At 41.0% G+C, this 27,541-nt stretch overlaps 1 protein-coding gene across 2 annotated transcripts in view; it reads left to right on the top strand.

Moving 5' to 3' along the window:
* The window catches only part of SLC44A1 (solute carrier family 44 member 1), a 103,948-nt gene that overhangs the window by 56,839 nt on the left and 19,568 nt on the right, over positions 1 to 27,541 (top strand). For both annotated transcript variants that reach the window (XM_084834779.1, XM_084834778.1), the window contains exons 5-11: positions 1,058 to 1,151; positions 9,864 to 10,033; positions 12,949 to 13,038; positions 18,402 to 18,541; positions 19,982 to 20,168; positions 21,176 to 21,341; positions 25,298 to 25,454. In XM_084834779.1, the coding sequence (XP_084690905.1) occupies positions 1,058 to 1,151; positions 9,864 to 10,033; positions 12,949 to 13,038; positions 18,402 to 18,541; positions 19,982 to 20,168; positions 21,176 to 21,341; positions 25,298 to 25,454 (1,004 nt within the window). The remainder of the gene's footprint in view (positions 1 to 1,057; positions 1,152 to 9,863; positions 10,034 to 12,948; positions 13,039 to 18,401; positions 18,542 to 19,981; positions 20,169 to 21,175; positions 21,342 to 25,297; positions 25,455 to 27,541) is intronic.

Here is a 27,541-nt window from a genome sequence, read left to right as displayed (position 1 = left end):
CATTAGCCAATCACAGGCTGGCCAAGACATTTTGCTCAGGCCCCAAGGACGAGGGGAAGAGTTCCCACAGGAACACTGCTGAGATTACTCAGTCCAGTTAACTGGGTCTTGGTCTGACCTTGAGGCCACTCCAGATAACTCATGGGCCTCTTTAGTCTGGGAAAATGGAACCCACAGACTGCTAAGATAACGAAAGATGGACTCTTATTATAGGGGTCTTATAGGCCCCTTCCAACCCTACTATTCTGTGATTCAGTTCTTGACAATGGGCATCTTTTTAAAATTAATTTTATTGTGATTTTAACAAAACAAAAGAAATCATGGAAAAAAGGAAAAAGAAAAGGGAAAGAAAAGGAAAGGAAAGAGAAAAACAAAACAAAGAATACATGTGTAAAAATATCAGTATTCCATTGAATACAGTATGCATTTTTGAGAAGTTGGTATTTCACCGATTTATCTTTACTGTCAGAATATGTAAGGAGTTGCATATGTGATACAAGGAGTTCTGCGATTTCTGAAGCACACTGTCCTTGTTAAATCATATGAAACTGAAAAAAAGGCACTCTCTTCCTACCCACTCATTGGCCTAAATGATGTCCCATGTACTCATTACAATCACTTTATGGAGGTTGCTTGTAACAGGCTCTGTAAGGTGGCTGATCCATACAGTGGCCATGATGTGTGTGTGGTGGATTGTCCCCATTGTGTGAAGAACTTCCATGCCACCAGATCAGTGCATGTGGTGAACCACTTAATGCATTATGGAAATCTGCTGCAAGGAGTTCCCTCCATACAGAGGCTCCTCCAAGCGCCTTCTAGTAGTTGTTGTTTTGCTAATGAATAGAACTGGGCCCAAACCATAGTATAAAGTGTTTCTGAAGACTGAAGTGAAATATTTCCGTTTACTAAAATATAGCATTAGACAATGGATGTATTGTACTTGCCTCGTGTTTCACTGAGAGGACTGTGATGATCAGAGTTCATGTTTCTAATGTCAGTAGGTATAATTCCTCATCAAGTAATGTACTTTATTTTGATTTGTTTTTCCTTTGGACAGGGTCTACTTTATGTAGCTATGAACTAAAGCCATCAGAATACACTACAGATTCAAGGGCTGATAAGCTTTGCCCCAAGCTCCCAGTTCCAGAGAGGTAAACAAATTACTATATGTCTTATTCTTGTGTTAAAACAATTTTTGTATGTTAATATGAGGTTTAATTACTAAGGACACAATCCTGTGTATTTTTAGACAGAAGAAGTCCTACAGTTCCCAGAATGCCCCAGTCAGAATGACGGCTGGGGAATGCTGGGAGTTGTAGGACTTCCTTCCTTTCTTTCTTTCTTTCTTTCTTTCTTTCTTTCTTTCTTTCTTTCTTTCTAAATATGCCTAGGATTCTGCCCTTAGTGATCATATTGATAGTTCAGTGTGGCACCTTAAAGTATTTTTATAGGAGCTCCCTCTAACTAATACAGTTCCTTAGAAGCTCCTATTCCACATTTTATACGCTTTATAAGTACACAAGCTACTTAAACATGTATTATGTTGATTTTGTTGTCACCAGTTAGCCTGGAACTCAAAGGAGTTTGGTGCTGTTAGGTTTCAATGCTACAAAACAGCTTGGGGTTGTGTTTGGTGCATGTGCATGATAAGTATTTTTGTTGGCTGTGATATTTTTTCTTGTATTTCACTCAGATTGGTTTTTGTCTATGCCCTAACTTCATCTTCTGAATTTTCCCAATATAGAATATAAAAAACTAGAATCACAGTTACCCTGAGATGTCACCCCTTATATTTCAATCTAATTTAGAAACAGTTAGCACTTTAAACTGCTTGGTTTATTGAGCTTGACTGAACATATAGTTTCAAAACGGAAGTGTCGCTCAATAAAAAGTAAACTGGTTATTCAGTCCAAACAAGTCCAAACATTAAAACAGTTAATTTCTGATTGTACCTCTGTTTTTAATTCCAAAATCTTTAAAAGCTTTTGACTGCTTAAATTTTTGATCACTTCACTTTCATTCAAAGTTCTTCACCTTATTAGTGCAGAAATATGCTACAGGTCAAATAGACAAAGCTTTTACATATAATGAGACCTGAAAACTCTACACTCATTGTAATTTTAATTCACACACTTTAATTTCATTTTGCCTTCCTCTATACATAATTGTGAACCTGGGCTCAGGATTAAAGAAGCATCATCTGATGAAGCATCCAGCATTTACCCAAAATTCTCTCTCCACCCCCACCCCCCAGTGATCAGGCCTTAGTACCCTATGTTTGGATTAAATCCACAGACCAGTGGGAGAGGAATTACTTCACTTTACTCTTTGAAGTCACATCTTGCTGGGCCAGTTTGTACTGGGATGTCAATTTACATAGTGTTAAATTTGGCAAATTTACCATGAACAGGAAGTTATGCAAATGCCACAGTTCGTGCTAATGTTTGTTTGATCTAATCTTTTTTGATTAAACAAACTCATGAATAATAGGTTGTATTATATTTTTCTCTACTAACTTCAAAATAATAGAGGATTTTATTCTTGAAAATAAGACTTGTGTAGAATTGATAGCGACTGCAGTTGCAAGATGAACACTAAGCTTTGAACAGGGAAAGACACTTGTCCTCGCAACTAGGACTTGGGTCTCCTCTAATGTTGGGAGCTTTTAGCAGAGACTTAAGTTTTTCAGCTTACCACTGCTGAACCACGGGTTAGAAACATGGAAGATGGACTTTCATTTAAGTTGGAAGAAAGGAATGAGTATTACATTTGAAGCTGAAGTATGCAATTTGCAGTATTATTGTGGTTATGCAGTAAAGTCTCTTGATGTCTAAATGAAATGACCTTTGGACTTCTGAGGGGAAAGATGGAATTTTATACTGTTGTGAAAATTTCCACAAGTTAGCATTCTGCTCTCCTTCCTGAGATTTCTTTTTTACATCTTAAGTAGTGATGAGTGAATTTACCCCAACAGAAATTGTAATTTGCTCATCAAGTTATAAATTCCTCTGTCCAAACTGGGACAAAAATTTTCCATTATTCCGAGGTCTCGTTGTGTGTATATGAACTGTTGCACATTTGCATCAGCAAGGGTGCCTCTTGTAAACTGTAGTATCGCATCATGCTATGCATCATGACATTGGTATGGAGCTGATGGGAGCAGTTGTGGTGCAAGTGGCTGTGGCTCAAGCAGTGTGAGTAGGAGCTGTGGAAGAGGCACTTTCCTTTGCTGAAGGTCAGATTTCCTTCTTGCCCTCCAGCCAATCCAGGCTGCACCACTCTCACCCTGGGCTCCTCTTCCTCTTTAGATTCCATTTCCAGTACTCCTCACAGTGCCACCCAGCAGCACCTAGGTCTAAAGTAAACATTTACTTACCTAACAAGAAAAAATACTCTTTCCAGTACTAGAGATAAATGATCTCGGATGACTAGCTGGATATGGAAAGGAAACTAAGCCATGAGTGAAAAAGAAATGTTGAACAAGGGGTGGATATTAACCTATGTGGCTGTTTCTTCAGATTTCAAATACAAACTTTTACACTGCTTGGTTTGGAAAACAGTAACAAAAAGTTTAAGTGACATCGTTCTATGAGCATGAGCACTGCAAATGTGACTTTTCCAGTTCCCTCAGAAAGTAAAGGGTTAGACTAACCAGCATCAAGACAAGTGCAGGAATGGTACAGTTGAGATGCTTTGGTCATGCAGACTGTGCAGGCACTCTTAATCAATCTCAGTTTGAATAGCAAAAATTCTAAAGCTCGATATACATATGAGAATTAAGAACATAATAGATTCTACCAGCAAACCACCTAATGGTGAGTTTGGGCAGCATCCCTAGTCTTAGCTCATATAATGTCTGTTGAGTCACTATAAATGGAAGAAACATACATGCTGGGGTTTCTCAGCAATTCTGTTGAACCATGCACATCAGTGAAGTTCTTCTACTGCTCCAGTATTTCTTGCTAGGGATTCTGCTAGATATAGGCTTCTTCACAGCCCTTTTTGTAGAGCAGTCTCTGCTGAAAGGTGAAATGGTCACAGTGAAAGTATTTATTTCATTCCTTAGGCTTGTTTCTATTTTGCAGGCACAGGAGATAGGTTTTTTAAATGCTCTTGTTTTGATGCCAACATTATATGGAGCGTCTGACTTTTTTAGAGCTTAAAAATACGGGTCTGAGTGTGTGTGTGTGTGTGTGGGGTGTGTGTGTGTATGTGTGTGTATGATATTCTGTCTTTCATTCACACATGCATACATGCGCGTGCGCACACCTATCTATATTTAGATATCTCTGTATAACCTTGTTCGTGCGTAACTTCAATTCATAGGTTAAACATCCCATTAATTGGCAGGGCTGTGTGAGGACAAGTGAGCAAGCATGCTGCTTCCCACCCGCTCTCCACTTCTGCTTTGCTAAACAACCCAGGAACGCCCCATTCCTGGATTGTTTAGTTGTGACATCTGAACCTGGCACTCGAGCTTGTTGCAGGCCTGGTCCAGACATCACAGCTAACGATCTAGGAATGGGGTGTTCCTCTTTGAATCCATAGCTTATTGTTGGGTTAAAACTATTGCCAGGTTTCTGGGTTGTTTAGCAAAGCAGAAGCAGCGAGTGCGTGGGGGGCAGCATGCTCGCGCGCTTGCACCTGACACTAACAATCTGTGGTTTAAACAGCCCATGGGTTGTTATGTGCAAATGGGGCCAATATCTTGTTATTTACTTTAGAATCACCCACTCCCATATTAAATTATGATTATTATTAAACAAAGTATTATACTTGAGAGGAATTGCAATTCCGTTAAGACATGTAATATCCCTGGATATAATCAACAGCCATTAATAAAAGAGCAGAGGGTCACTTTGAATAAGGTTATTAACTTGCTTCTTATTAAAGAAGGGGCAGTGCATCTCACACCTACCTGAGTCAGAACTACTGAAATAAAATTAGGCTCATGTGCTGGATTCTCAAGAGCCCCATTTATTCCAAGATATCTTGTAGTAACCACTGACCTCATTTTTTATTCATTATAGCAAAGTTAAATTTTGTCTCCTACACATAAAACCAGGTAATTTCAGATGTGCTAGATAATCACTCTCTTCAGCAAAAGGGAGTTCAGTGCAATAATAACTAAATATACTAAAATGGTGGTGGGGGTGTGTGAAAACAAAATGGGCAGTGAGAACAATGCAAACTCTTTTCCAGGCTGTATTGCATCTTCAGGAAGGGGGTTGTCCCGCCCCCAAGCTATGGCTGGGACCTAAACAACCATGAAAGGAGTTCATTGAGCCCAAGGCCTTTAGACTTGTCTTTCCTCACACAGCAGCCAAGCCCCCCAATGCTCTATGGCAGACTGCTTTTCAAATGGAGGGAAGTTTCAAAGGGATATGGCATGGAGAAAAGGTCAAGTATTCAAGGAAAACAAACGCCTTCTGTGATCTTAAGCAGTTCTTTAGATAGTTCTTTAGATGCAGAACTATTTTGACTGGGGCATGGTTCTATCCAACAATGTCATGTCAGGGGGCATGGTCTGGTCCACTGATGTCACATCAGGGTGTGGCCCCATCCCTTTTTTTCTCTCTCTTATCTGGCAGACAGTCGAACAAATCATGGTTTGTTTTCTCAGTACCTGGGTTGTTTGTTTCCCTCCTCCTTCACCCACTCCCTCCTTGTATCCCACATGCCTTTTTGGAGTTATAGTATTGGCATTAGAGCTGCTGGGTTTTTTTTTTTTACCACTTTTGCCCATTGCCTCTGTAGCCTGGTGAAACAACTCGTGAACGATCTATGGTTTTGGGTTCACATGTAACGACAACCCATGGCTTAAACAACAACTCATGGTTTAACCCAAAGTTCACAACCCAGCAACAAACCATGCATTCTCTTTCTGGGTTGTTTGTGATTAACAAACCATGGTTTGTTAGCGTAGCTGGGTTTGCACAACATGACAATCCAGAATTCAACAATCCATACAGGTGGTGCTAGGTACTTAAAAGATCTGGGGCACAAGCCCATGACACTTTGACTTAGATTCCTGTGTTGAGCAGGGAGTTGGACTCGATGGTCTTATAGGCCCCTTCCAACCCTACCATTCTATGATTCTATGACACAAATTTCCATATACATATTATATATGTATATATAACATATTAGCACATGTAAAAAAAATGTGTGTGTGTGTGTGTATAGTTTGTTGTTTATTCGGTCAGTCACTTCCGACTCTTCGTGACTTCATGGACCAGCCCACGCCAGAGCTTCCTGTCGGCCGTCGCCACCCCCAGCTCCCCCAAGGTCATGTCTGTCACCTCCAGATATATATATATAGTACATCAGAGTAGTATAGTAGACTATAGTAGTATAGTGTATATAGTAGATGCATATAAATTTAGAATTACTAGAATTTGTTTATATTGCAGCAACGTTAGAAAAAATAACAGTGAAATAAAAAGTGCCTCTACGCATATCCAGAGTGCCACCACTGAGCAATTACAGCCTCCCCATTCCCACATATGTAATAGTGATGGAATATGTCCCACAGAGATTAAAGCCTCAGCATTCCTGTTTTAGAGATTAAACACTGACCACACCTGTTGCAAGAAAATGACAGCCAGATCACATACATTATGTTCCCCTCCACAGAGCAACCCCTCTTCATTCTTCTGCCCTCCAGTGAGTTTTCATTTTGTTTTTTGCAACCCTCCTCTATTTCCTGCTCTACCTCCGATATACAAGCTTTCATTGGCTCCTCCTCCCCATAACTTAAACATAACTTAATACTTAGCCTTGAAGAGAAGACTGAGGGGAGATATGATAGCGCTCTTCAAGTATTTGAAAGGCTGTCACAGAGAGGAAGGCCAGGATCTCTTCTTGATCATCCCAGAGACGGAATAATGGGCTCAAGTGACAGGAAGCCAGATTCCAGCTGAACATCAGGAAAAACTTCCTGACTGTTAGAGCAATACAACAATGGAACCAATTACCTAGGGAGGTAGTGGGCTCTCCCACACTGGAGGCATTCAAGATGAAACAATGTACAAGCTTTCATTGGCCCCTCCTCCCCATAACTTAATTTTTGCCAAGACTTCATCAGGATTCAACCAAGGGGTCTGTTTTCAATGACAAAACATGCATATGATTGGTCTGAAAGGGTGGTCAAGTAAATAGAGAGAAATGGCGGGAACAGTTTACTAAGCCTGCAGCACCATGCTCACAAGTCAGGACTTATTTCTGAGTAAATATGCAGAGGATCAGGCTGCAAACATTTCCAAAAAAGTAACTTGGGCTGGAATCCTATGTATACTTTCCTGGGAGTAAGCCCATTGAATATAGTGGGACTTACTTCTGAGTAGACATACTTAGGATTGTATGTGAGCAGTATTTATCCCCCTCTCCCAAATTAACTCCTGTTTTTATTAAATCTTATCATTCCATTGGTGGATAACGGCAACTGACAAACACAATAGCCCCAAATTCCTTCCTCTGCAACTATGTGTATCCACTTTTTTCAAAAAGTTGGGTGAGGACACAAACAAAACCTCTTGTCTGTTTATATAAAGTCAAATACAGTTCAGAACTTCTCTTACCCACCACCAAGTCTTGGTCTGGATGGAATAAAGATAAGGAAGAAAGGCCAGGATGGAGGAAAAGGAGAATGGCAATTGGAAATGCAGCAGGGAAAGAGATAATTCCCCAAGCCAAGTATGTCCTTTCAGAGGAGTGTCACTTCAGTGGAATTTTGGAGGTGGGTGGAAGATGTGGGAGGATTGTACATACCTTAATTGATTTTATGAATGGGGTGGCTGAGGACTTTTTCTCGCTTTTTTTAAACTGTAAAACCTATTTGAAAGCCCATGATCTGCTGGTAGTGCCATGAGGCACTCTGCACACAAGCTTCCCCAGCACTTCCTGGAACATGGCATCACATAGTCCTAACCTTTTTTTAGTATAATTTGCCACCTGCAGCTATGTGGGATAAGTTAAAGATGGATGGGGAAAATAAGTTGTGTGGAGGCTAATTACGTCCTTTGTTGTGCTGAAGCCACTGAGCTTCTGCAGAAGCCAAAAGTTCCAGTTTGGGGCAGTAAATTCAGATGCTTCGTGAAATACCAGTAATTCATAGGGACATCTTCCTGCCCTTACCCACCCCTCCCTCTTCAAACCTTCTTTGTAAGCAAGCTCCCAGCAGTAGGCATGTAAGAGTAGAAAGGTAGGGAGAGAACAAACAATGAGAGACTGGAAAGAAAGGTGGCAATGCTCTTATAGCCTTCATTCTATAGCCCCTATTGCTGTGCTAAGGGTCCTAGACACTGGAAGGCTACTGAGCAGAGGGAAGAGGCAAGCTTTTATTACGGCAGATGATGTCATTTGGGCAGCTCAAAAGATCTGGGGCACAGCTCAAAAAAAGATCAAGGGCACATACTGAGGTGTGCCTTTCTAAAGCAACGCCCATGACCCATACCCTGCTTGCCATAGCTTTGCTGAATTAGGCAAGTTAGACAGCAAGAACTGATTCAGAAGAACCTAGAGGTTAAATAAAACTCCATTTGAATATGAAAGAGTGGTTCTGTTCTCAACTCCAATTAAAAAGGCAGTGTCTTGTGAATAAAAATGCAAAAGGTTCTCTGTATGCAAGAGAGAATTAAAAATAGACCGGCTTGACAGTCTGCTATAAATTTTGGCATGAGCAATGCAGCTGTCTGTTGAACAAGAAAGAATGGGGAAAAATAACATGGCAGGAAGTTGCAGTTAAATTAGTGGGATTTAATTCCACATAACATGTTGATGATCTGAGTTCGAGGTATTCCCAGAAATATTTAAGTTAGAGAGGCTTATATAGTACTGTGAAAGCAATACATTGTGACTCCAGCAAACTGTTGGACAGTGGAATGGATGGAATAATGTTTAAAACTGACACCAAATTTTGTATCTAGCGGTAGTATGTCAGAATAGGGGAGTTTACCATCAAAACAGAATGTTTGTCATGATTACTAGGGAGAAATTATGTGTGTTATATTCACAAAAATACAGACTGTTTTGGCACTTCAGCCATTGTTTGTTGGTACTTTTTTGCTACCAAAATTATCCACTTTTCTGTGAAAGTACTTCTGGAGCCAGCATGCAGTAGGCTTTGATTCTATGGCCAGAATCTAAAGAGCTGTACAGAGCGTCTTACACATGCACCAAAACCTTTTAGGGCTCCCTTCCCACCTCCTCTTCATTTTCTTCCCCACTCTCCCATCTGCTCATGATTATTGGGAGACCCTAGAACATCATTCAGTATTGCATGAGGGGCTGTAGCTGGAAGGGACATCAGCAACCCCATTGTGCTGCATGCAAAGTGATTGTTTGGATCCTGGTATATACATGCAAAACACCCCCAACTCCCTTATGCCGTGCTGCGGTCTCTAAGGTGAGCAGCCTGTTACATCTGTGAGTTATGGAAATCTCTCTGCGAGAGGCTTTCCACGGCCTGAATGCTTTCTGAAAATGCGTAAAAACCTCTTTGTTATACATAATTATATCTGATTCTTAACACGTTGAATTAGTTGAGGTTTGTTTGTTTTTTAATTTTGGGGTGATGGGTTTTGTTTTGTCTTTTGAGATGATGGACAGGAAACATCAGAATGTGCACTCCACCCTCCTCTGAAGGTCTCTTGGATGTCAAGAATTACTTCATGACCCATTACAGTCATCCTCATTTATAGCAGCACCTTTACATTAATCTCGCAACTCCTGAGTGTTTATGAGGTGGAGTGTTTATGAGGGTGGAGTGTACTGCATCAATTCACCTTCCATTTGTGTGTAGATGTGGCATTTATATTACATAGGAGTAATTTTTTTTCTGATTTTTTTTCTTGTATCACCAGTGCACCTATTCCATTCTTCCATCGCTGTGCTCCCGTGAACATTTCCTGCTATGCCAAGTTTGCAGAGGCCCTGATCACCTTTGTCAGTGACAGTAGTGTCTTGCACAGGCTGATTAGTGGAGTAATGACCTGCAGAGAGATTATATTGGGACTTTGCTTGTTATCACTAGGTAATTGTTTTTCTCGTTCTTAGCTATTTCTGTAGTACTGCAACAGGAGAATGTGAACATCTTCTGTCCCCAAAATATGAAAATAAAGCATGTTCAGTATTGACTATTATAGGAGACTATTCCAAAATATATTTCCTATCCAGTAGAAGAATTAAATGTTCTTTAAACGTGTATATGCATTGACTTTCCTTATGTTTAACTAATGTGGGAATTTTGACTCCGTTCAGTGTCACTGCCACTGAACCTTGTGCCTCCCTCTAAAACCTTGAACAGTAATACCTTCAGGGACTTGGCTTAACAGTAGGACTGGTAAACTAATTTAAAGACAATTGGTCATCTGCTCTTAACTGGTGAAAACTGGATGGTCTGAAGGCCCATGATTCAGTTCCACTGCTAGAACTAAACAGGCCTGGCACTATATGCTCCCTTAATGGAGACCACCTGGGAACCACATGTAAACTGCTCTGAGCTCTTCAGAGAAATAACAATAAATATTGTTATATTGATTTATTGTTTATAAATAACCAATCAATAAAAAGATGAATCAGATACATTTAAATGTGAGCATTATCACAGCTTTAATACAGGTGCCCTGTTGTCATTATTGCATGACATGTGGGGGAACTTACACTTGAATAAACAAAAGCTACCATTCATTATTAGAAGGAAAGGGCCCAATGAGCCTTAAATATAAATGTGTGCCTTAGTTTTTAACCCTGCCAATTCAAATTTAGTTTGATACTATAAAATGAGAACGGACGAAAATAAAGAGGCCACGTTCTGTGGATATTTTCACACATCCCAAAATGACCTCTCCCTGCTGTTCAGTGAATTTTCAGGGGACACTTGGAAGAGTCCAGACAAAACCACTGCAATGAAGTAAACTGGGAGCATCAGCCCAGATCACATCAGAATGTGTACTGGAACATGCATCCAAGTGTGAATGTTGGCTGTCTGCACCAGACTGTTCGCAAGGGAATACATGTTTGAATGTGCATTCTGATCATAGCGAGAGTAGTGCAGCTCTGTTTGCCTTCCTGTTTCCTTGATTGGCTGAGATTGCATAGTGAAATATGAAGTTCTGTTTAAAGATTTAAAAATGATGCCAAAACAGCAGCAGGTTGGGGGAACAATGGCTGCAGAAGGGTGTGAAAAATAGCAGAAAAGGTGGCAGGGGGTGCTTTTATTTCAGATGCTTTTATTTGCACCCATCAGTAGTTCACCTTTTGCCTCAAATGTTCAAGAGCAGTAATTCAGTGCAGCGTTAATTAAAATTGGCCTTCACTGATTGACCAACAAATTAGTTGATCTAAATTAGTCATTTAAATGGGTTAAAAATTGCAGGCCTAGTTAAGACTTTTTAATTTTGTTTGAAGTGTTGTTTGTTAAAGTAAACATGATAGAACAAGACCATAAAGAAGAGCCAGCTCTTCTCGCTCTCACGTTGCTATAGATCAAAGATGGGAAGCCAAGGCAAACTGATTATTTTAAATAATGTTTAATTAAACAAAATTTGCATTAGATGACTTGTTATTACATGACACATACATTGGAATTTTGGCACCAATTACTCCTAGTCTTAATCCTTTTTCAAAATATTCTGTAATAGCCCACAACTCCTAATTATCATCACTAACTTCCATTAAAATATATACTGATCAGATTATAGTAGATAAAGACAATGGAGGGTTTCATTGGTTAAAAATGAAAACTAAGCTACCTAAGCACCACTTAACACCCGTAGAAAATTTGTTTTGAGAAAATCAAGACCTATTACAGTATAATTCATAGACAATTAAAATGGTGGAGAAGCCATAGCCTTTCAAAACCATATATTTTTAGAGTAACAGTAAACGTCTAGAACTTCGAATATAATTAGCGTGATCATTACGTTTAATTGATGTTGCATGATCTTTTAATTATTTGCCAAGTTATGGTTCCTTGGTCAACACAGCAGATTTATTTCCTTTTACTTAAAATCCTTCACCTCCCAGCTTCCCCACCATATATATGTTACAGTAAATGGAAAGCAAATATGCAAAAAAGTTAGTGAATGTTGACAATCCCAGATGAACTTAGTGAATGTCTGAAAAATTTTCCTACTCTGTTTTCACTTGTGCATGTTCAAAATCACATTTAGATGACTGTCAAAGTTCACCAGTGCATCTCTGTGTTTTCGGATACTTGCTAAATATTGGACATTCACCCTGCTATACATTTGCATTTGTGCACGTGCCCATGTACTGCATGCACAGACGTGCACTTTAAAACAATTAGTTTCTATGTAATATGAATAACCACCCAGGTTCCATCCAGGCCAGTGAAATTTCTAGCAGGCATCTTTTGTATGATGCCGTCATGATACCAGCTGAGAGCTGAACAGCTGAGACCTTTGAGCACCAAATTAATGAAAAACTAGACAAGTATAGATGATTGACAGTGAAAAGATCTCATTAAATCACCTCTCCTGAAAAAGGCAGCTGAAGCAAAAAAAAAAAAAAAATAGTGTGTGGTTCTTCTCACAATCTTAACATCTTAATTCATACTTGTCTTGATACTTGTGCTTGTTGAGCATGTGTGTCTGCATGCAACTTTTTGGGTGGTGCTCATCATGAGTTGTGCAGTACTTTTGCAACTCATGATAATAAACTTGCACATATCATATTTGTTCTCTCATTGTATGTTCCTACATCTGAGTTAAATACATATATCATGATGTTCATATAGCATTCTTTTGTATAATTGCCAAATCAGAAATTGAATAGAATAGTAGCTTATAGTGCACATTTTTGGACAAGGAGTTCATACTGAATGCAAAAATATCACTCATGTGCAGTTATATTGGTGCAGTCATATTTCTTGGCTATTTCTGCTTTAAATAATTGCCCTGCTTATTCTCTTTGGTTTCTCTGCAGTGCTTTCCATGATTATGATGGTGATAATCAGATATATTTCAAGAGTACTTGTTTGGATCTTAACAATTCTTGTTGTTCTGGGATCACTTGGTAAGTTGCTGAAGCTAATCTATCTCCTTAGACTTTCTGTGTGTGTCTGCTTATGTATGAGTGGGTAAAATATTTATTCTCCCTCCTTTCCCTAACACCTTGCAAGCTGTTGACGATTTTTTCCTGTAGAAATGCATTTTCTTTTTGTTTCTCTTGTTTTTTCAAAGCCTTGAATGGGGGTTGCCTTTCTCTCTGGTTTATGAAAGCTGAAATAGATCAGAAAAAGCCTTCTGTGTAATTATTTAAGCTTCCCTAATCACATGTTCATCACAATATAGTAAAGGGAAGGACCAGTATCCTTCATTCTGTTTTAAAGGCTTGGCTTTAGAGACCAGCCTAATGAAAGTTACTAGAAGACAACACCTGGATTATTTGAACCACCATCGGAAAACTAGCCCAGACTTAGTTGTATTGGTCCTAGAATTCATCTCCAGATGGTACTAAGAACCAATCTAGGCATTACACTTGCCGTTACAGCAATATAATTGACCACATGATCTCTTGATCCTTGCCCTTCCTGGCTAATACAAGCTAGCGAGGGGGTATGAGTAATAAATGCATCCTTGCATGAAGGGGTAGTTTTTACTGTCCTTAAGGAGGCAGTAGTGCGACTACTGTGGAAGAAACCAACTCTTGTCCCAATAGTATTTGACAACTACCACCCATTTACAAATACCCCTTCCTTAGGGAAGGTACTTGAGAGGGCTGTGGTGTAGTAACTGCAGCCACCCTTGGAGGATACTGAGTATGTAGACCCACCCCAATCTGGATTTCAGCCTGGTTACAGGACAGAATCAGCCTTGGTCACTTTGATGGATCATCCACTTTGATATGACCTTTATCGGGAGAGGGACAGGGAGAGTGCAACTCTGTTAATTCTGCTCAGTCTCTCAACGGCTTTTGATACCATCAACCATGCTATTTTCCTGGATCGACTCTGTGGGCTGGGCATTGGAGGAACTGTGTTACAGTGGTTTCAGTCTTACCTATGGGATCGATTTCAGAGAGTAACATTGGGTAACCATTTCTCAGTTGAGCTATGGTTCCGCAGTGTACCATCTTGTCCCCAGTGTTGTTCAACCTCTATATGAAGCCGCTGGGAGTGGTCATTAGGGGATTTGGAGCCAAGTGACATCACTATGCTGATGACCCACAGCTCTATCTTCTTGTGACATCTGAATCAGGTGAGGCTGTGCAAGTCCTGGATCAGTGCCTAGATTCAGTGATGGGCTGGATGAGGGCCAATAAACTGAAGCTGAATCCTGGCAAGACAAAAATCCTGTAGGTGAGTGGTTCCGAAGTCTGGGAGATAGACTCATTGGCTGTTCTAGATAGGGCTGCACTCCCTTTGAAAGATCAGGTTTGTAGTCTGGGCGTATTCCTAGATCCATCATTGTTGCTGGAGGCTCAAGTGGCCATGGCGGCTTAGAATGCCTTTTACCAACTTTGACTGGTTCGCCAGCTATGGCCTCTCCTGGGCAGGGATAGCTTGGGCATAGTGATACAGGCACTAGTAACCTCAAGACTGGATTACTGCTATGCGTTCTGTGTGGGGCTGCCCTTAAGGCTGCTCCAGAAGATGGAGCTAGTGCAGAATGCAGCAGTTCAGCTGTTGTTTGAAGCTGCCCCTTTTCAGCATGCCACTCCTTTGCTGAGGGAACTGCATTGGCTCCTATTTGCTACTGGGCCAGGTTTGAGGTTTCGGTACTAGGGTATAAAGCCCTAAACAACTTGGGACCGAAATACTTGAGAGAGCGCCTTCTCCTTTATGAACCTGCCCGGTCACTGAGGTCATCAGAGGGAATGTTCCTGGTGGTTCCACATAGACCTATGGCCCAACTGCAGTCCACCCAGAGAAAAGCCTTCAGTGTGGTGGCTCCGTTTCGGTGGACCTCCCTCCTCTGGAGGCCAGGCAGGCACAAACATTGTGTTGTTTTGGCACCTCCTGAAAACATCTTTATTTCAAGAAGTCTTCCTTTGATTGACCAACCATGGTTTTTATTGGTATTCTGTTTTTTAAAGCTTTTAATATGGCGTTTTATTCTTTTTATCTTTTATTGTTCAGCACTCTGGAATTTGTTTAGACATGTAGTATATAAATGTTGTAAACAAATAAAGGAAATATATGGGTATCAGGATTTCAATGACAAGCTTACTTTCCTTAACACACACTGGGTCAGCGAGGGCCATCATGTTGTGAGCGTCACCACAGTCTATATTGATGACATTTACTGTCTCACAACATAATAGCCAGGCTTCTGCCAATCCGCTTCCCAGAAACAAGAGTCCCCAACCCTGTCATGAACAGAATGTTCAGTAGCACACACATCCCTTCCCCAGAGCTCTCATTTGCACTGCAGTTGAAAGAAAGTAAGAAGCATTCCAAGCAACAGGAGAGGCCCCTGCAGTTTCTTACCTTCTCCTTACCCCAGCATCAGTGACTGCACTCACTCCTTCTTCCCCAAGAATAACTTAGGGAATAGAAGGCGCTTGGTGGCAACCACATCAGGCTGAGATTTGTGAAGATGGCCCAACTCTCGTGATGAACTGTTCTAAACATTTCAGCTGGGGTGTGTGTGTGTGTGTGAGACCTTGTCACGGGGATTCTGCTCTCCGTGGCAAATGTAACATCTAGACCACCTCTTCATTTTGTGGATCAGGAATGCGTCACCCAGTGTTGTCGGTCCCCACTGGTCCACATGACTGATAACATTTCGACTGGAGTGGTTAACTAAGACTCCAGAACCTGCCTCCTAGAGTGGCCTTAAGAAACAAAATAGATATTGAATCAGTTTCTTTTAGTGGAAAGATGTCCAGGTTTCCACGTTTTCTCAGGCAAAATTGGAAGGTACCTAATTCCTGGATGCATAGAGTAGCTTTCTGTTTTGCCTAGTGGTGTGTTGTGATGATGAGTAGAATCCAGCAAGAAATATTGGTGAACCAAAGTGGGAGAGAACAAATGTTAAGGGGAAGAGCCAGATTCATTAGCAGCTTGCAGTTGCAGGCAAGAGTATTAAAATGGACTGCTGAAGTCCTGTTTTTTCTCCTTTTATTTTAGAGGAGGTGCACATGTAGCACTCCAGATTATTTAACCAGGACTAAGCAAATCCAGAAGAGAGCAAGCTGAAGGGTCACAGAATCCCCTCCCATATGCTTTAACCACAGCTAAGCATTATATTGGCACCACAGTTACCAGGAGTAAAGTGTAACCAGAATTCCCACTTAACCAGGATTTGAAACAAGGGTTCAGCTCTGTTTCAAGTCCTTACTAAGCAAGACTTTTGGGTAGTCCTAATCACCATTAATGTTGGTGCCAACACGGTGCTTACTCACAGTTAAGGCGGAGAGATAGGATTTATGCTCCAGAAGAGACATGTTGGGAGAGGATGATCATGCAGCCTGCTCCTGATGGCTTGCCCATGGTTTGCTAGTGGGACAGCATCTGTCCAAGTGGTCCCTATATATGCAGCTACGATGGACTGTCTGAACCCAGATCAAGGAAGAAAAGAATGAGCAGGAGTTGGTAAGCCCACAGCTTACTTTAAAGAAATGAAACAGAAAGGAAGAAGAAAGTATTTGCAAAAAAGTGGAATTGCCCCACATTCATTGTTGGGGGTCATTTTGGTGCACAGGGCGGAGCACAGATGTCCTGGATTGTACTGATTAACACTGGAAAAGCTAAAGTTGTGCTTCCTGCCAGTAAAGAGAGAGACACTGGAATTGACCAGTGGGGAACTTAGCCTTCCCTTGGACATGCTTGCATCTTTTAAAAATATTCACCTTCTACTTTGGGAACAATTGATTTGCAACTGTTAACACTGAGAACTATTAAAGCTAAGCCCTTGGGAAGAATATCAATTTGGTCGTTATCAAGGTTTAAGGATTTATTAGACTGAATGAGGATAGAGCCAATTATCAGAAAGCCAAATAAAGAGAGTCAAAGCAATGGCAGTGTTTACAGGATGACTTCACATTGATGAATTCAGGGAATAACAGTTCATAGACTATAAAAGTACAAAAGTGGCAGGAAAATAAAGTGATGCAAGATAAAAAGCTATAAAATTTCAAAAGTTATATTCATTGACCTTACTCAAATTACACTGATGCATTGTAGGAAGCAAGCTTAGTGACGCCTCACTCTTACAGTGACTTTTGCATGAGGCCCTTCGTAAAGGTGATTGCAGAGAGTATTCCTCATGGAAGTGAATCTGAGGAGTGGTGGCTCCCTACCCAAAAACAGCAGTGTGCTTCTAACCTACAATAGTAGTGGGAGTGAGATGAGCCCTCAGTATCCCTGGGCATGCTGACTTTGGTATAAAAGAAAGTATTATTTATATCATTTCTGTGTTACATTTTACAGTTCATTGAATAGGGTAGGCAATATGGTGCCCATGGGCACATCTGGAAATTGGAGAAATTGTCCTGGACACAACCATAAAATGGCCGCCATGGGTGGTTATAGATAGCCACAAAGGACAAGTAACAACAACACATGGTTCAGTGGCAACCCATATTCAACCTTGAGTGTGGGTTGTCGTGTTGTGTGAACCCAGTCAGTTTGGATCCTGGTAATGCCACTAATCAGCATATCCCAGTCTGTTAGCTGTTCTGTCTTCATTCATATGTCATTGTCTAACTTTCTCTTGCTGGGACTTGCCTAACCCCTTCTAATTATCTAGCAGAAATCTATATTGGAGGGAGCAATCCTATTGGGATAGGCAGCCACCTCCAAACTCGGAGGCGACCGCCTATCCAATGCTGGGTGAGTGGAGGGGGTCTTTGCCTCTGCATTCCAGCCACCTTGCATTTGTGGCTAGTTGGCTGATTTTGGCTGTCTAGCCGCAGTGCTTTGGAGCGGGGGCAGGGGGGTGCCAGCTGGATGACACATGGAAGCGTATCACCCCTTCCAAGATCCCTGCCTCTCCCCACCCCCAGGAACGCCCCCTCTCCTCCTGCTCCACACTGCTCCTATGAGCGCAGAGCCGAGACGATCTGCACTGTCTACAAGGTGCAGTGGGAGGGAGCAGGGAGGTGGGTTTCTGGGAACTGACCTCAGAGCGCGGGCTCCGAGGTTGGTACCCGAAAACTGAATAATCCTGTGACTGTCTAGCCATTGTCTAGCGGCCATAGGATTCCGCCCTAAGGTATCTTGCAGAAACAAGCCCTCTTTGACTAATAATCTGTTGGGCAATCAAGAGTACCATTCTGTTGTCACACTTTATGTTGCAACAGATCAGCTACATCTGAGTCTAGCCTGGTTAGCCAGTGAAATTGGCCAAACTAATTGTGTTCCTTAAACATCATTATACATATGTTTTTTTTATACTGGGAATGCACTCTAACCCTTTTCTATGTGAGCACAGGTGGCACAGGAGTTTTGTGGTGGCTATATGCTAAACAGCGGAAGTCTCCCTCTGACACTCTTACTGTTGATCAGCTTCAAGTAGCCAAAGACAATCGTCAGGCCCTCCTGATCTATGCCATTGCAGCTACAGTCTTCACAGTAAGTATTTGATGGCTGTTGAGTTAGGGCTCCTTTATACATGAAGCATGCATACATAAGGGAGAATAGGTGGCAAAGTGTACAACGTTGTATTGATTTTACTACATATCTGTGATTTGGGAATCAGCTGCAAATCACAGCTTTCTGATAGGTGGACACACAGTAAAATAAACACATATGCAGTCAATTTGTGTGGTGCTGTACACAGGTATAGACATTTTTCCTAACCTATGTAGGAAAATCTGAAGCATCACTTGGAAAATGCATGTTGTGGTGTAGCGTCTGGGTTCTCTGTGTGACAAGATGGGAGGCATGCAGCCAGACTTACAGGCCTTCCCCACCATGTCCCTCTCATGCCACCTATCTGCCCCTTTTCCTCAGTTCACATCATAGGCTCTACACATGGTAGGGAAAGTGCACAAACCCAAAGCTTGCTCTTGTATTCTGCCATATATGAAACTAAGCACTTAGAACAGGGGTGGGCAACTTTCAGAGGTCTGGGAGCCCCATGGCCTCCCCTGGACCCCAGGGGGGGGCAAACTCTGCCCCTACTTGCCCCACTGCACCACTGATATTTAGTGCATGCAGCCCTCTTTTAGTTTGCTATATTCTTATTTTTTCTCTCTTTGTGGTGCAGTTTGCCCTGGCAATATTGAATTATCTTATAATACAAATGGTTAGATAGTTATTGATATAGAATTCCTTGTATCATTTCATTAATTTGAAAAGCATTTTAAAATAATTATAGTGGTAATAGCTTCCCATAGGGCAATGCTGTCGCAGCCACTCAGCAAAATAACCATGCTTCTTGTGACATTTTTGCTTGTTAGGAATATTAACTGGCATGTTAATTGACATCTGTTTTAGAAATATTTTGCTCACTCACACCAGTTGAATCTCATATGTGTTACTTAGCTTTCAGACTGAAAGAGAAGGCAAGATTTTGGCCAAAGCTCTGATCAGTTTGAAGGCCTGTTCATATGTTATGTTTTTTATGGGTACAGTTAACATGTAATGTGTGAATGCCCTAAAATGTGTATCATACAGATATAGTCATCAGAGCCAGAATGGCTGCAGCTCCCTTTCAGAACAGGCCTGGTTTGTACACAACAACCCACATTTAAAAAAAAATCCTGGGTCATTGTGAATGAGCCAGCATGCTAGTCCCCACTGCTTGATGGCTCCCGCTTGACTTCACCTGCCCGTAGAAGCAGCTAAACAAGCCAGGAAGTGATCAGGCAGCATTTGTGAGCACAATGGATTTGTGAGCAAATGCATGTAAACCCAGTCTAACTTTGTTCATTTTTATACTGAAGACCAAGTAAGTACATTTGATATAAAAGTTAAATTTTGGAGCTGTGAGTTGGGGACATATTTTTAGTCTGCTTCAGTTGATAAAATTAATCTAAAATATAATGTGGAATCTCCACCTTTCTCCAGGTTATCTTACTGTTGATAATGTTAGTTATGCGCAAACGAGTAGCTCTCACCATTGCCTTGTTCCACGTGGCTGGCAAGGTCTTCATTCACCTGCCACTGCTCGTCTTCCAGCCATTTTGGACTTTTTTTGCCCTTATACTCTTCTGGATTTATTGGATCACAGTCTTGCTCTTCCTAGGTACCACAGGTATGTCCTGCATCGTTTCATAACTTTTGTTAACTCATTAAAGTATTGCTGTGCTTTCATCTGTGTATTGAATTAAATTAACTTTAGCAAACTTAACTGAGAGCTTGCTTTAAAATAACTGAAACCAAAATAATACATTGATACTATTTTTTTGGAAGCACACCAGAACCAGCTCAGTCTGTATGCGCTGATTGAGCTATAGTTCCACGGATGTTTAAGGACAAGCATTGATCTTCCCTACTCTGTAGGGAAAGTGTTTGAAAACTTTTATCTAGGATATGATAGCCAGGTTATTAACCAGGATCTGCCATAGTGAATACATTTCACCAATATTTAAAGATTTTACCAATTTGTTTCTAAGCCCAATTCAGTGCTAGTTTTAATCTTTAAGGCCATAAACAGTATGGGGCTGGGATACCTGAAGGATCTTCTCCACCCATATCTGGCTACCCAACCTGTTAGATCAGGGGTGGACAACTTGTGGCCCTCCATACGTTTTGGCCTACTGCTCCTATCAGCCCAAGCCAGCATTGCTAATAGTGAGGGATAATGGCAGTTGTAGGCCAAAACATCTGAAGAGCCACAACTTCCCCACCCCTATCTTACATCAACAATAAAAGCCTTCTTGGCATTCCCCCACCATTTAAGACCCAGCAAGTCATTACCCAGAGAGGGACTCTACCCACTGCTGCTGACTTTCCATCACATTGTGAAGATGTGGCTCTTCTGTTGAGCATTGGGGGCTGCTTATAAACTGGCTGTTGTTATCCATCTGAAAATTCTTAATATGTTTTGTAATATTTTTACTGAAATTTGTTAGCTACATTTTCTAAAGACAGAAAAGCAGTATACAAATGTTGTTGTTATTCACATGCAGCAAACACAATTGCCACATAAAGTGGTATACTGCTCCATAAACATAATAACCTAGTGCAAATATTTAAAATGCTGGGTTCTTTCAGAATGGATATTTTGAATGCCTTCCTTCTTCTTCTTTCCTACTTTAGGTAGCCCATTCCAAAATGAACAGGGCTTTGTAGAGTTCCGAGTTGCAGGCCCTCTGAGGTACATGTGGTGGTATCACGTTGTGGGATTAGTGTGGATCAGTGAATTTATCCTTGCCTGTCAGCAGATGACTGTAGCAGGAGCTGTTGTGACATATTATTTTACAAGGTGAGGGATTCGGGGCAGTTTAATCATGAGAGACTTGCTTTCTAAAATCTCACGAATATCTGGGCAGGGGCAGATGGTGTAATGAGATGAGAAGATGAAACTGAAAAGCAAAACCACAGCTAATGTGCTTTGGCTGCCTTTGGGCTGTGCTAAATGCACTCACTGCAATGCAGCTATTTGTTCACCTAGGACACAGTTTCTAGGTAAACAGCATCTTGGTTAATACTGGATCTGCTCTGTCTTGTGTGGCTGTTCTACATGATTGATGTGTGATTACATGTGATCAAAGTCCAAAATGTTGTTCTTGGAAGAAATAGGCACTGCTGGGTGATGCATTGTTTGCTAGAGTCTTTATAGTAAATATGAAAAAAAAGATTTTATATATATATATATATATATATATATATATGCATGTCTACTCATAAATCCTATTGAGTTCAGTGAGACTTACTCCCAGGTAAGTGTGTTTAGGATTGCAGCCATATTTGTGTGTTAGATGAATATTAGAAAGCACTGACCCACTCACCCCAAAACACACAAAACCTTATACTGTTTTGCTCAGGAGTGTTATTCATATAGTATGTCAGAATATCTAGTGTAGCATCAGCATAAATTGGAGGGGCAGGGAAGAAGAGTTTCTGTCATCTAAAGGAATCTCATGTTCTTCAGGCCTCTGGTCTGGGTGAATACCAATTTGGATTGTTCATACCTTATATTGGATGCTTAGGACAGATTACAGATGCTGCCGGTGTACTGCCCAGCAGCCTCCTTGCCTGAGATAACAGAGGTGGCCTTGCTGTTGAAGACTCCCAGAATGACTCTCCTGGAGGATTTCAACATCCAGGCCAGGACTGCCTTGTCTGGGGCAGCTCAGGACTTCCTGGCTGCCATGACAACCATGGGGCCGTTCCAACATGTTTATTGATTTAGTACATGCATACTTTGGATTTGGTTTTCTCAACTGGACAGGAAGGTAGTGATCTGAAAGTGAGGGATTTGACATCTGTTCCCTTGTCTTGGTCAGATCACTTCTTGTTGAAGTTTAGACTGTCAGTGGCTTTACCCCCTGCAAGGATGGTCCTCCACTGGAAGTTAATAGATTCTGATGAGGGCTCAGGGGAATTTTCCAACTGGTATGTTGGCACTCCTGCCAAAGCCCTAGTTGCCCTCTGGAATGGAAACATAACTCAGGCTGTTCAGACGATTAATCTGAAGTGCCACCTTCCACTCAGCAGAACCCACCCATGTAGCTACTTGGTATACACCTGTGCTGAGGGCGATGAAACAAGCAGGATGATGGCTGGAACGCTGGTGGAGAAAAAGCCATGATGAGTCTGATCAAACATGTAAAATAATATTGTATGTGATGTAAATTTTCTTCTCTAGGTCAAAGCTCGTACTCCCCTTCTACACTGGATTTAATTCAAGATTCAAGATTCATTCATTCATTCATTCATTCAAACTAATGAACATTCCAAAGCAGATTATCTCTTCGTTTTTATTGAAGTGCGGACAAGATCAAAATAGTAAACATTGTGAATTTGGCTTAAATGGTAAAAGCTGTCAGGATTTTCCGTCTCAAATATTGGAGAAATGGTTAGACACTAACTATGGATGGAAACATAAATGACTTGAGTAAGCAGCAATGGCTAATTTTACAAATTATTTAAGAGTGAAAGAAATGAGGCAAAAAGGAAAATTGCTTTTTCTGAGTGTTGGATAGTAGTCACAATTTTTTAAAAATGCCAAGCCAGTTCAGTATTTCATTTAAATAATTTGAAATACTAAAAACACACTAAAACTTATAAATTATTGCTTGCATATTAAGAACTTATTCCCCCAAAGAGATATTTTTTACTCTCCTCCCAGTCCCTTCATAAATTTAGGAATCTTCAGGTGTCACCAAAGAGGACATTTATGCTATTTTTGACACTTGTGAGATCAGTGTATGTCAGCTGTGGCATCTTCTGCATTCTCTGAAGTTCCCACATCATGTGTCATGCTGCTCATGCAAGTGAACCACTCTCAAGTGAATAAAGTAGATGAAAGTAACATCCTATGTCCCTGAGGCAACTGGGATTTTGAGTTACGCAGCGGCATGAATTTTGTTTCTGTTACATTCCTTAGTCTTCTCTCTCTCTTGAAATGAATATTTGTTCACAGGTCTGTCTGTAAATAAACATTTTTTTTTTTGCATATTCGATACTGTGTCCTGTCATGGACATTTTTGGAAGTAATCTGGAATATTTGCATAATTATACAAAGTATTAAGAAAGGAGTGCAGTCATTTCTGAAAGGAGAAAAAGGACAAGGAACAAAAGTAGGGGATAAAAACCACATGAGATGTTTTGTCCACAGATGAAAACTGGTGTCCAGTTTGCAGGGTTTTTTTTTAATTCAAGTATACTTGTGGCGTAAACTGAAGTGGAGATGTTTGTCTTTCATTTAAATTGTAATTGTTTTAGCCCAGTAAAATATTTACAGTGATTGGTGCAAACAGCTAGTCAGACACCCGTTCCTCAAGTGGGCTCTGAATCATAAGGCAATTAAACGAATTAACCTGAAGCTTCTTTAGCAGGCTTCATTGTAGAAGGAAACAATAGTGCTACTTTGTTTTGGATTTGAGCAGCTTATGTCACAGTATTTATGATTTACAATCTCAGAGTGTCTACTGTGGTCTCTAAAATGAATGAGAATTTTGCCATTTGAATCAGCAAGGTGTGTGAATTATAGTAAACATGCAGTACTTTATGTCAAACCATCTAAGCTTTTAATTATGATCGTAGGCACTTCAGATAATGAGGGAGCAAATATTTCCCTTGTGCTGCAGCAGTCAGTATCTTTAAAAAGCTACAGGGTTGCTGTAGTGGCTATAAGGTTGCTGAAAATAACTATTTCAGTTTAATAAACCATGGTTTATTAAGCTAAAGACAAGCATCAATTTCACTTGCTCCCCCTTTGTCCATCCCCTCCTCCCTTTGCTTGATGGCTTTATCATGGTTAAACCAAGTTTCCTCAAACATCTGAACTGTAGCTTAATCACAGTTTACTAACCAGGATCTGAAGTCCTCGTTTCAGATAATGATCAGTAAACTGAGATTAAAGCACATTTTCCAAGTTCTTATGTAACAGGAGATTGTGGTTTAAACTAACTCTGAGACAAAGCTCCAAAGCCAAAGGCACAAGGCAAGAGGGAAGTGTGTGAACCTGATGCTCATTTTTGGCTTAATAAGCCAAGATGGCTGAACCAGTCCACAGTATTTAAAAGCAAGGTGCAGGAATCTTTGACGTCTGCTTGATTTTAAAGTTTAATGGGACAACTCAATTTGGTTTGTCTATTTTGAGATATTTACAGAGATTTGAACTGGTACCTCCATTTTGTCTGCCAAAACACATCCAAAAAGTTGGGTCAGTTCTGTGTGAAATGAAAACCGTATTCTGCCGATGGAGCAAGGCTTCGAAGCCATTGCAAAGCCAGCATAGGCTGCCGTGATGTGATATATAAAGACTCAAGACTGCACAAGGAAATGCACAAGATCAGTTAACACTGTAATAGACAACTCGTTATTTTGCCTCCTTAATCATGAATGCCTATATCAGGAGCGCTCCCCAGATGCTTTGGACTACAACTCCCATCAGCCCCAGCCAGCATGGCCAAGGTCAGGGATTATGGGAATTGTCATCCAAACCATCTGGAAGGCTCCATGTTGCCCACCTCTGTCTTATATTCTCTTTGTGCTGGGTCTTGAGGATTGGCGTCTCAATGATCTCTGAGTTCTTGAGTACAGAACTACCATTATAAGGGTTGAATGTGTGAAGGACCTATATGCCCACAAAGTCTGCACATAGGACCCTTCACAACTTCAGATGGCTCCTGATTAATACCACTGCTAGCTAATTTTGCTTGCTGAGGCAATACGTTATCACTGTTTGTATCTTTATATGTTTCCCTACAGAGAAAAAAGGAATCTACCATTCACACCTATTCTGGCATCTGTCAATCGCTTGATCTGTTACCACTTAGGAACTGTGGCTAAAGGGTCTTTCATTATTACCTTAGTGAAGATTCCACGGATGATTCTCATGTATATTCATACGCAAGTCAAAGGAAAAGTAAGGGGAAACTTTGCTGTATAAGCGAGGGTGTTTGGTGAAACTGACAGAAGAAAAATTTAATAGAAATTTTGAGCCCTGCTGGACCAGAACAGAAGCCTATCTAGTTCATTGTCCTGTTTCTCACGGTGACCAACTAGATGCTTTTGAGAAATGCACAAGCAGAACTTGTGGGCAATAGCCCTCTCCCACCTTTGTTGTCCAGCAACTAGTATTCAGAGGCTTACTGTCTGTGATCCTGGACATTGCATACAGCCATCATGACCACAGATAGCCTGATCCTCCATTAATTTGTCTTTAAGTTAGAAAATTGGATTGTGGAACAGTGTAAACAGAACAGCAGGACAGTAGAAAAAAGGCAAACTTAAAAACAAAAAAAATTGCCGTTTCTCCCTTACAAGTAAAATAAGCTTTCTCAGGCAGAAGCCACTTTTTGTGTGGGGGAGAGTGTGAATAGAGGGCAGAAAATAATGAGACTGTGATAGGGAAGGGAATTGGGGGGGGGGGGTAATTTAACCCCAAGATTTTAAATTGCACTTAGTCTGTAGAATTTACGTTGGTGGGAGTTATGGGACTTTTTTCTGTCTAACCCTACATAGGATTGCACCCTTAACGTTCTTGTTCTTGTCAGTACTGCAAGATTTTCAGGAGGTGAATCAAGGAAGAAAGTCAAACTTCAGATACAGGTTACAGGTTACAATTTAGCCACTTCTATCAGGAAAGGGAATGGTAAGATCCTTGGCCATTGCCAGAGTCTGGTTAATGATCAGGATGGTCCCAAAGACCTAGTCCAAGATGACTAGTGTGGCACAGACTATACATACAGACAGCCATATCTGCAATTTCAGCAGTAGTTTTTGTCACCACTGCAGTTTTAGAAATAGCTGCCAGTTGTCTCCATGTTCAGCCTGGTTCATACTGAGGTTTCCATACACAGGAGGAATTATACTGCCTTGCATAAGTATTCACTCCCCTTTGACTTTTCCACATTTGGTTGTGTTACAACGTGGGATTAGAATGGATTTAATTGGCATTTTTATCATTTGATTTACAAAGCATACTTATAGCACTTAGAATATGCAAAATATTTTTATTGTGGCACAAAAGTTAATTAAACAAAAACAAACTGGGATTTGTTGGTTGCATAAGTACTCGCCCCCCTGTGTCAATACTTGGTAGAAGCACCTTTGGCAGCAATTACAGTTGTGAGTCTTTGAGAGTAAGGCTGTATGAGCTTTGCAATTTTTGCCCATTCTTCTTGGTAAAATTGCTCAAGCTCTTGTTAGGTTGGATGGGGACCATTGGTGAACAGCAGTGTTCAAGTCCTGCCACAGAGTCTCAATTGGATTGAGGTCTGGGCTCTCTGGGCCATTCTAAGACATTCAAGTTCTTGTTTTTAAACCACTCCAGTGTAACTTTGGCTGTGTTTAGGGTCATTGTCCTACTGGAAAGTGAACCTCTGCCCTAGTCTCAGATCCATTGCAGACTGAAACAGGTTTCCCTCTAGAATTGCCCTGTATTTGGCTCCATCCATCTTGCCCTCAGTCCTGACCAGTTTCCCAGTCCCTGCCGATGAATCTCCACAACATGACACTGCCATCACCATGCTTCAGCGTGGAGATGGTGTTCTCAGGGTGATGAGCACTGTTGGCTTTGCACCACACATAGGGTTTTGCAGTAAGGCCAAAAAGTTCGGTTTTAGTCTCATCGCACCGGAGAACCTTTTTTCCATGTTTGCTGTGTCTCCCACTTGCCTTTTGGCAAAATCCAAATGGGATTTAATACGGGTTTTTTCAGCGATGGCTTTCTTCTTGCCAGTCTTCCATAAAGCCCAGTTTTGCGGAACACCTGGGTAATAGTTGTCCCATGGATGGTTTCTTCCATTTCAGCTGTGGATCTCTCCAGCTCCTTGAGAGTTACCATTGGCCTCTTGGTTACTTCTCTGACTAATGTCCTCGTTACCTGGTCACTGAGTTTTGCTGGATGGCCTTCTCTAGGCAGAGTCATGGTTGTGCCATATGCTTTCCATTTTGTAATAACGGATTTATTGGTGCTCTGGGGAATGTTCATAGTTTGGGACATTTTTT

The sequence above is a fragment of the Heloderma suspectum genome, chromosome 2 (assembly GCF_057233095.1).
Source record: "Heloderma suspectum isolate Gila_16-S chromosome 2, 16-S_ref, whole genome shotgun sequence".
Taxonomy (NCBI): domain Eukaryota; kingdom Metazoa; phylum Chordata; class Lepidosauria; order Squamata; family Helodermatidae; genus Heloderma; species Heloderma suspectum.
This window is presented reverse-complemented; position numbering and strand designations above follow the sequence as displayed.